Here is a 10135-nt window from a genome sequence, read left to right on the forward strand (position 1 = left end):
CCCAGTCACCCCAGTGCGTTGTCACCTCCTCTTAGAGACACGAATGGTCCCCAAATCCACAATGGGCACCCTTGAGTCACCAATGGGGGACACCACGGTGTCACCGCCACCCAAGTCCGTTTTGGGGGGGGTTATCGCGGTCACTCGGGGTGGGGACACTGGACGCCGCGGGACACGGTGCCGCCGGATTTCTTGAGCCCGTCGATGCTGCGCAGGAGCCCCATCTTGCGGCGGATGGAGTGGTCCAGGTTGACGGTGACACCGAGGAGGACGCGCGCGTCACCCGCGGCGAAGGGGAAGTCACGGGCGAGGAAGGCGCGGAACAACTCGGGGTCCCCATCCAACCCCAAGACGTTGCGCAGCGGTTGCCGCAGGGCGCTGAGCTCCGCCGACGTCTCTTGGAAAACGCTCCACAAAGACCTCCCGGCCAAATCCGGCACCGGTTGGCGCTGCCACGCGTCCTCCAGGCATTGCAGCACCCAACTCAACCGGCACGGCCACCGATCGGCCATCACCACCCACGCGGCGGCCGCGCGGGGCGACACGGCGCCGGGGCCGCCGGCGCGGTGCAGGAGCAGCCGGATGGTGATGGGGATGGTGTTGACGATGCGGCGCACGTGCGCGGCGCTGGTCGGGATGTAGGCGGCCAACGGGTCCGCGGCATCGTGGAGACAACGGAACGCGTCGTGGATGCAAAGCACCGCGGCCGCATCCAGCTCGCGGTGGTCGGGGGCGACGGCGGCGCCGCACTTGGCGCGGCGCCGCTGCTCCACGTTGCCGGTGATGATGCGGTACATCAGATCCTCCCGCGTTTGCACGGCGGCTTCGAGGCAACGCAAACGAGATCGGGCGCCCATCTCCGGGATGGAGAACGGCAACGTGACCGTACGGCTCAGATATAGGTACCCGCTGTCCGCCATACCCTTCATGCAGCTGCTCTGCTCCAAGCAGGGGACAATGACGCTGGGATCCACGGCGAGGATGAAGATGAAGGGCGTGTTGGCTCTGGAAAGCAACGTGTTCATGGCGTTGAGGACGCCGGCGACTTTCTCCGGGTAACAGGTGTCCAAGGTGGTGATTTCCAGCACCACGCGGAAGCGGCGGCGCTCGAAGATCTCCATGAACGCCAAAAAGTCGAGCAGCACCTCCACCTCGCGCCGCACTTTGCTCATGAAGCCCAACTGCCCGGCGAACTTGTCGCTGTTGGTCAACTGCTCGATCTTGTGCTTCTGGCTGATCAAGACGTGCTTGAGGACGGAGAAGGCGCCGAGGATGAGGCTGGAGCTGGAGATGGAGGTGATGGCGCCGCCGACCACCTTCAGCACCTGGTGCTCCTTGAGGTGCGGCAACAACAGGGCCACCAACAGGATGGTGACGCCGATAACGAGGATGGTGACAACACCCCAAAGCTTGAGGCAGGCGCCCCGTTTGAGCACCCACTCGCGCTGGCTGAAGCCGTCGGCGAAGCGCGGCCGCGTCCCCATCACCCGGTAGACGCCGAGGGGCAAGGCGCCGAAATGCTGGCGGACGCTGTCACATAAGGTTGTCACCAAGCCGGCCCAGAGTTTGTCACAGCCGGCGAATTGCCAGGCGCTGAAGCGCACGAAGAGGAAGCGGATGTTCTTGCGGCGCAGGTGGCTCTCGGTGACAATGGGGCGGTAGAAGGCCAGCAGCCATAGGGCTTGGAGGAGCCCCCAGCCCTGGGGGGAGCGCGGGGGTTGGTGGCCGTGGCGCCGCGCCGAGTCTTCGCGCCGGGTCATTTCTTGGCGCATGAAGGCTGTGGGGGGCGATGGGATGGGGGTCAGGACAATGGGGGTGATGAGGGGGACTGGAGTGCACTGGGATGGACTGGGGTGGACTGAGATGCACTGGGGTGCACTGGGATGGACTCAGGTGGACTGGGATGCGCTGGGATGGACCAGGATGGACTGGGGTGCACTGGGATGGACTCAGGTGGACTGGGATGTGCTGGGATGGACCAGGATGGACTGGGGTGCACTGGGATGGACTGGGGTGCAATGGTGTGCACTGGGATGGACTGGAGTGCACTGGGACGGACTGGGGTGGACTGAGATGGACTCAGGTGGACTGGGATGTGCTGGGATGGACCAGGATGGACTGGGGTGGGCTGGGGTGCAATGGTGTGCACTGGGATGGACTGGAGTGCACTGGGACGGACTGGGGTGGACTGAGATGCACTGGGGTGCACTGGGATGGACTGGGGTGGACTGGGATGTGCTGGGATGGACCAGGATGGACTGGGGTGCACTGGGATGGACTGGGGTGCAATGGTGTGCACTGGGATGGACTGGAGTGCACTGGGACGGACTGGGGTGGACTGAGATGCACGGGGGTACGCTGGGATGGACTCAGGTGGACTGGGATGCACTGGGATGGACCAGGATGGACTGGGGTGCACTGGGATGGACTGGAGTGCACTGGGGTGGACTGAGATGCACTGGGGTGCACTGGGATGGACCAGGATGGACTGGGGTGCACTGGGATGGGCTGGGATGGACCAGGATGGACTGGGGTGCACTGGTGTGCACTGGGAAGGACTGGGGTGCGCTGCGATGGGCTTGAGACGGACTGGGGTGCACTGGGATGGACTGAGACAGACTGGGATGCACTGGGATGGACCAGGATGGACTGGGGTGCACTGGGATGGACTCAGGTGGACTGGGATGGACCAGGATGGACTGGGGTGCACTGGGATGGACTGGGGTGCAATGGTGTGCACTGGGATGGACTGGAGTGCACTGGGACGGACTGGGGTGGACTGAGATGGACTCAGGTGGACTGGGATGTGCTGGGATGGACCAGGATGGACTGGGGTGCACTGGGGTGGGCTGGGGTGCAATGGTGTGCACTGGGATGGACTGGAGTGCACTGGGACGGACTGGGGTGGACTGAGATGCACGGGGGTACGCTGGGATGGACTCAGGTGGACTGGGATGCACTGGGATGGACCAGGATGGACTGGGGTGCACTGGGATGGACTGGGGTGCAATGGTGTGCACTGGGATGGACTGGAGTGCACTGGGATGGACTGGGGTGGACTGAGATGCACGGGGGTACGCTGGGATGGACTCAGGTGGACTGGGATGCACTGGGATGGACCAGGATGGACTGGGGTGCACTGGGATGGACTGGGGTGCAATGGTGTGCACTGGGATGGACTGTAGTGCACTGGGACGGACTGGGGTGGACTGAGATGGACTGGGGTGCACTGGGATGGACTCAGGTGGACTGGGATGCGCTGGAATGGACCAGGATGGACTGGGGTGCACTGGGATGGACTGGGGTGCAATGGTGTGCACTGGGATGGACTGGAGTGCACTGGGACGGACTGGGGTGGACTGAGGTGCACTGGGATGGACTCAGGTGGACTGGGATGCACTGGGATGGACCAGGATGGACTGGGGTGCACTGGGATGGGCTGGGATGGACCGGTGTGCACTGGGACGGACTGGGGTGCACTGAGATGCACTGGGGTGCACTGGGATGGACCAGGATGGACTGGGGTGCACTGGGATGTGCTGGGATGGACCAGTGTGCACTGGGATGGACTGGGGTGCAATGGTGTGCACTGGGATGGACTGGAGTGCACTGGGGCGGACTGGGGTGGACTGAGATGCACTGGGGTGCACTGGGATGGACCAGGATGGACTGGGGTGCACTGGTGTGCACTGGGAAGGACTGGGGTGCGCTGCGATGGGCTTGAGACAGACTGGGGTGCACTGGGATGGACTGAGACAGACTGGGGTGCACTGGGATGGACTGAGACAGACTGGGGTGCACTGGAATGCACTGGGGTGCACTGGGGATGCATTGGGGTGCACGGGGGCGTTGCCGTGGGTGGCACAGGGGGGTGACCCGGGTGTCCCCGCGGTGTCCCCGTGGTGTCCCCGCGGCACCCACCGGTGACCTTGTCCAGCAGCGTGTAGAGGCGGTGGCCGCAGGGCGCGTAGAAGCCCACGGTGACCGGGGTGGCCGCGTGGCACAGCGTCTTGGACAGGCAGCGGCAGTACACGTCGTCCTCCGTCAGCGCCTCTGCCGCGGGGACAAGGGGACAGCGGTGACACCGCGGCACGCGCCACCCAGGGGAGCCCCGCGCCCCCCGGGACACGCGGTGGGAAGGGGGTGGGCTGGGGTGGACTGGGATGGGAATGGACTGGAGTGGGGATGGACTGGGATAGGTTGGGATGGACTGGGATGGGGATAATGGGAATGGGAATGGACTGGGATGGGGATAATGGGAATGGGAATGGGCTGGGATAGACTGGGATGGACTGGAATGGGAATGGACTGGAATGGGAATGGACTGGGATAGACTGGGATGGACTGGGATGGGAATGGGGTGGAGTGGGGATGGACTGGGATAGATTGGGATGGACTGGGATGGGGATAATGGGAATGGGACTGGGGTGGACTGGGATGGGAATGGACTGGAATGGGGATGGACTGGGATAGATTGGGATGGACTGGGATGGGGATAATGGGAATGGGAATGGACTGGGATAGACTGAGATGGACTGGAATGGGAATGGACTGGAATGGGGATGGACTGGGATAGACTGGGATGGACTGGGATGGGGATAATGGGAATGGGAATGGACTGGGATAGACTGGGATGGACTGGGATGGGAATGGACTGGAATGGGAATGGACTGGGATAGACTGGGATGGACTGGGATGGGGATAATGGGAATGGGACTGGGGTGGACTGGGATGGGGATGGACTGGAATGGGAATGGACTGGGATAGACTGGGATGGACTGAGATGGGAACGGACTGGAATAGGGATGGACTAGGATAGACTGGGATGGACTGGGATGGGGATAATGGGAATGGGACTGGGGTGGACTGGGATGGAGATGGACTGGGATAGACTGGGGTGGACTGGGATGGGGATAATGGGAATGGGAATGGGGTGGGAATAATGGGGTGGGACGGGGATGGACTGGGATGGACTGGGATGGGGACAATGGGGTAGCATGGAATGGACTGGGATGGACTAAGGTGGGGATAATGGAGTGGGATGGGAATGGACTGGGATAGACTGGGATAATGGGTTGGGAATGGGGTAGACTGGGATGGACTGGGATGGGGATAATGGGGTGGGACAGAGATGGACTGGGATGGACTGGAATGGACTTGGATAGACTGGGATGGGGATGGACAGGGATGGGGACAATGGGAATGGGACTGGGGTGGACTGGGATTGACTGGGATGGGGACAATGGGGTGGGACTGGGGTGGACTGGGATTGACTGGGATAGGGATAATGGGAATGGGACTGGGGTGGACTGGGATGGACTGGGATAGGGACAATGGGAATGGGACTGGGGTGGACTGGGATGGACTGGGATAGGGACAATGGGAATGGGACTGGGATGGAGTGGGATTGACTGGGATGGGGACAATGGGAATGGGACTGGGGTGGACTGGGATTGACTGGGATAGGGACAATGGGAATGGGACTGGGGTGGACTGGGATTGACTGGGATAGGGACAATGGGAATGGGACTGGGGTGGACTGGGATTGACTGGGATAGGGACAATGGGAATGGGACTGGGATGGAGTGGGATTGACTGGGATAGAGATAATGGGAATGGGACTGGGGTGGACTGGGATGGACTGGGATGGGGACAATGGGAATGGGACTGGGGTGGACTGGGATGGACTGGGATGGGGACAATGGGGTGGGAGAGGGATGATGGGGTGGCCAAGCAGGACAGAAGGGCCCGACCCCCACTGTCCCCATTGCCCCCCGCACTGTCCCTGTCCCCCACACTGTCCCCATCCCCCCCACTCTGTCCCCATTGCCCCCCACTGTCCCTATCCCCACCCGCTGTCCCTGTCCCCCGCTGTGTCCCCGTACCTGGGTGCTCGCCGGGCTGCCCCTCGGTGTTGCCGCCGTGGTGGCCGTGGTGGCCGTGGTGGCCGTGGTGGCCGCCGTCATTGTCCCGTTCGGGGCACAGACAGGCCAGCCGCTCCTCGCTGCAGCCGGGGGGTCCCGCGGGGCCCCCCCCGCACACGGACACACAGACAGCCTGGGGACACAGGGACTGTCACTGGCCCGGCCCTGGCCCGTCACCAGCCCTGTCCCACTCTTGTCCCCGTCTCCCTGTCCCCATCCCCCTGACCCCATGTCCCCATGTCCCTGTCTCCGTCCCCATGTCCCCATCCCTGTCACCATCTGCCTATCCCCATATCCCCATGTCCCTGTCCCCATGTCCCTGTCTCCATCCCCCTGTCCCCGTCCCCCTGTCCCCATGTCCCTGTCTCCATCCCCATGTCCCCATCCCTGTCCCCATGTCCCCATCCCCATGTCCCCTTGTCCCTGTCTCCATCCCCATGTCCCCATGTCCCCATCCCTGTCCCCATGTCCCCATGTCCCTGTCCCATGTCCCCATCCCCATGTCCCCATGTCCCTGTCCCATGTCCCCATCCCCATGTCCCCATGTCCCTGTCCCCATCCCCATGTTTCCATCCCTGTGTCCCCATCCCCATGTCCCCATCCCTATCCCCATGTCCTTGTCCCCATCCCAATGTCCCATCCCCATGTCTCTGTCCCCCTCCCCATATCCTGTCCCCGTGTCCCATCCCCATGTCCCCATGTCCCCATGCCTGTCCCCATGTCCCCATCCCCATGTCCCCACCCCTGTGTCCCCATGTCCCTGTCGCCATCCCCATGTCCATCTCCATGTCTCTGTGCTCATCCCCGTGTCCCTGTCCATGTCCCCATGTCCCCATCCCCATGTCACTGTCCCATGTCCCTGTCCCCATCCCCATGTCCCCATGTCCCCATCCCCATGTCCCCATGTCCCCATCCCCATGTCCCTGTTCCCATGTTCCCATGCTCATCCCCATGTCCCCATCCCCATGTGCCCACCCCTGTGTCCCCATTCCCATGTCCCCATCCCCATCTCCATGTCCCATCCTCATGTCCTTGTCCTCATCCCATGTCCCTGTCCCCATGTCCCTATCCGCATGTCCCCATCCCTATCCCCATGTCCCTGTCCCCATGTCCCTGTCCCCATGTCCCCATCCCCATGTCCCCATCCCAATGTCCCTGTCCCCATGTCCCCATCCCCATGTCCCCATCCCCATGTCCCTGTCCCATGTCTCTGTCCCCATCCCCATGTCCTGTCCCCATGTCCCCATCCATGTCTCTGTGTCCCATCCCCATGTCCCTGTCCCCATGTCCCCATCCCTATCCCCATGTCCCCATCCCCATGTCCCCATCCATGTCCCCATGTCCTACCCCGGCCGGTGCCACCGGCTCCATCCCTCCGCCTGGGACCGATCCTGGCTCCTCCGCCACCGCTTTTATAGCGGGTGGGGCCCCCCCGCCCCCGGAGGAAACAATTAATTAATTAGCTAATTAACGCGGGGCAGAAGTTCCGGCCACACCGCCAGAGAGCCCTGAGTCAGCGGCCAGAGACGCCCGGGTGGCCCCAGCAGGGACACGGGGGGACATGGGGGGACATGGGGGGGGACCGAGGGGACATGGTGGGGACCAAGGGGCCATGGGGGACACGGGGACCCCCCATCAGGAGCCAGCAGCCACAGGCAGAGCCCATGGGACAGCATTGCCGGTGACACTGTGACACGGCGTGGCCACCGCGGTGACATGGAGGTGACATGGAGGTGACATCGCTCTGGCATCGCCGCCGCTTCCTGTGGCTCCTGCCAGAGGAACCTGCTGGGCCAGGGGACAGGTGGCACCTGCCGGCCACCAGCGCGGGTGCCACCGGCCACCAGTATGGGTGACACCGGACACCAGCGTGGGTGACACTGGCCACCACCCACCCCAAGTGGGGGTTTGCACCCCAAAACCAGCTCCTACGTTGGGGACAGGGGACACCAGGGGCCCTCCCAGTGCCCTCGTCACCCCGGTCCCCTCCCAGTCCCCTCCCAGTTCCCTCCAGTGTCCCCAATTCCCCCCGCAGTGCCCTTCCCCGCAGCGCGCCCCCGCCGCTCCGCCAGGGGGCAGAACGCACTGCCCTCCTCGCCCCCCCCGCGCATGCGCCTTGGTGCCGGGCAGCGCCTGGCGCCGCCATATTTAGTGAGGGCGACTTCCGGATTTGGCGGCTGGGAGCCACACGTGATGCGGCGCTCCCGTGTCATGTGACCGACGGCGGCGTTGGGAAGGAGGTGGGAGATTTGGGGGGTCCTGGGGGGTCTTGGGGTGAGGGAGGGGCCAGAGCGGGAGGGTCTGGGGTCGCCGTGGGGAGGGGAAGCTGGGGGGGGCGGTTTAGGGGTCCCCGTGGGTATCCCGGGGTGGGGAGGGGGGATGTCCGTAGGTTATGGGGGGGATTTGGGGGTCCCCGTGGAATTGGGGGTCACTGGGGGGTGTGAGGATGGAGCGGGGGGGTGGCAGCCCCGGGGGGGTCACTGGGGGGTGTGGGGGTCACTGAGGGGGGGGTCCAGACCCAGGGTGGGGTCATTGGGGGATATGGGGGTCACTGGGGGGTGTGGGGGTCATTGAGGGGGGGGGGTCCAGCCCAGGGTGGGGTCACTGGGGGGTATGGGGGTCACGGGGGGGTTGGGGGTCATTGGGAGGTTGGGGGTCACTGGGGGGTGGTCCAGCCCCATGGGGGGTGATCATTGGGGGATATGGGGGTCACTGAGGGGGTGTGGGGGACATTGGGGGGTCCAACCCCAGGGGGTGTCACTGGGGGGTTGGGGGTCACTGGGGGGTGTGGGGGTCACTGTGGGGGGTTCAGGCCCAGGGGGGATCATTGAGGCGTGTGGGGGTTACTGGGAGATGTGGGGGTCACTGGGGAGCATCCAGCTCTACGGGGGGTGTCACTGGGGGGTGTGGGGGTCACTGGGGGGTGTGGGGGTCACTGGAGGGGGTCCAGCCCCAGGGTGGGGTCACTGGGGGGTTGGGGGTCACTGGGGGGGTCCAGCTGCAGGAGGGGGGTCACTGGGGGATATGGAGGTCTCTGGGGGGTGTGGGGGTCACTGGAGAGGGTCCAGCCCCAGGGGGGGGTCACTGGGGGGTGTGGGGGTCATTGGGGGGGTCCAGCCCCAGGGTGGGGTCACTGGGGGGTGTGGGGGTCATTGGGGGGGTCCAACCCCAGGGTGGGGTCACTGGGGGGTGTGGGGGTCACTGGGGGTTGGGGGTCACGGGGGGGTGGTCCAGCCCCCCTTGACCCCCCAATCCTCCCCCCCAGGCCATGTCCGTCCCCCCCCGCTCCCCCAGAGTGGTCCCGGGCGAAGCCTCCGAGAGCGACTCAGAACCGGAGCTCCCGGGGGGGATTCCCGGTGCAGGGGGTGGGGGGGCCGGGCTGAAGGTCCCGGGCGAAGCCTCCGAGACGGACGACGAGGAGGATGCAGTGGGGGGGGGCAAACCATCCCCCCCCCGTGTGTTGGACGAGGGGTCCCGGGGGGTCCCATCGTTGTTGCAGCAGCGGTTGTGGGGAGGCGCGGGGCGGTTGCGGGGGGCGGTGGGCGGGGCGGTGCGGGGGGGGTGGGTGTCGGCCTCCCGCCGCTTGGGGGCGCTGGCGGGGCGGCTGGGGAGCGCGCAGGCGGCGGCGGCCGCGGTGACGCACGGGCTGCGCGAGGCGCGCCGGGACCTGCGCCACCTGGCGGACACCGTGGACATCGTGGTGGCGTGCAGGCTGCTGCCCGAGATCCGCGGGGTGTGACATGGGGACAGCGATGGGGACATGGGGACAGCAATGGGGACATGGGGACAGCGATGGGGACAGCAATGGGGACATCGTGGTGGCGTGCAGGCTGCTGCCCGAGATCCGCGGGGTGTGACACGGGGACAGCGATGGGGACATGGGGACAGCAATGGGGACATGGGGACAGCGATGGGGACAGCAATGGGGACATGGGGACAGCGATGGGGACATCGTGGTGGCGTGCAGGCTGCTGCCCGAGATCCGCGGGCTGTGACATGGGGACATGGGGACAGCGATGGGATTGTCACCTGCTGCCCGAGATTGATGGTGTGTGACATGGGGACAGCAATGGCATTGTCACCTGCTGCCCAAGATCCGAGGGGTGTGACATGGGGACAGCAATGGGGACATGGGGACAGCAATGGGGACATCGTGGTGCCGTGTCGGCTGCTGCCCGAGATCCGTGGGCTGTGACAACGGGGACATCAAC

General features: G+C 64.9%; 2 protein-coding genes across 2 annotated transcripts; one reads left to right on the top strand and one right to left on the bottom strand.

Annotated features, from left to right (window-relative positions):
• Positions 1-31: 31 nt before the first annotated feature.
• On the bottom strand, positions 32-5966 carry NKPD1 (NTPase KAP family P-loop domain containing 1). The gene is made up of 3 exons (XM_071800768.1): positions 5886-5966; positions 3922-4210; positions 32-1777 (listed from the first exon to the last, which is right to left on the bottom strand). Exons 1-3 carry the CDS (start codon positions 5964-5966, stop codon positions 141-143), a joined length of 2007 nt encoding a protein of 668 aa, XP_071656869.1. The 3' UTR covers positions 32-140.
• A 1579-nt stretch (positions 5967-7545) lies between these two features.
• On the top strand, positions 7546-9933 carry BLOC1S3 (biogenesis of lysosomal organelles complex 1 subunit 3). Its single transcript, XM_065859415.2, has 2 exons — positions 7546-8164; positions 9190-9933. The coding sequence occupies exon 2, from the start codon at positions 9193-9195 to the stop codon at positions 9661-9663; it is 471 nt and encodes a 156-aa protein (XP_065715487.1). The 5' UTR covers positions 7546-8164; positions 9190-9192; the 3' UTR covers positions 9664-9933.
• Positions 9934-10135: the final 202 nt, after the last annotated feature.

This window comes from Patagioenas fasciata, chromosome 33, assembly GCF_037038585.1.
Source record: "Patagioenas fasciata isolate bPatFas1 chromosome 33, bPatFas1.hap1, whole genome shotgun sequence".
NCBI classification, from domain to species: Eukaryota; Metazoa; Chordata; class Aves; order Columbiformes; family Columbidae; genus Patagioenas; species Patagioenas fasciata.

What these genes read in the sequence shown, in the direction of transcription:
- NKPD1 (XM_071800768.1), bottom strand. Translation starts at nt 5,966, where the DNA reads ATGACGGCGGCCACCACGGCCACCACGGCCACCACGGCCACCACGGCG. An exon ending in GCAGCCCGGCGAGCACCCAG is followed by an intron (nt 4,211 to 5,885) that starts GTACGGGGACAC and finishes TCCCCATCCCAG; the next exon opens with TCCATCCCAACCTATCCCAG. An exon ending in GCTGCTGGACAAGGTCACCG is followed by an intron (nt 1,778 to 3,921) that starts GTGGGTGCCGCG and finishes CGCCCCCCACAG; the next exon opens with CCTTCATGCGCCAAGAAATG.
- BLOC1S3 (XM_065859415.2), top strand. Translation starts at nt 9,193, where the DNA reads ATGTCCGTCCCCCCCCGCTCCCCCAGAGTGGTCCCGGGCGAAGCCTCC.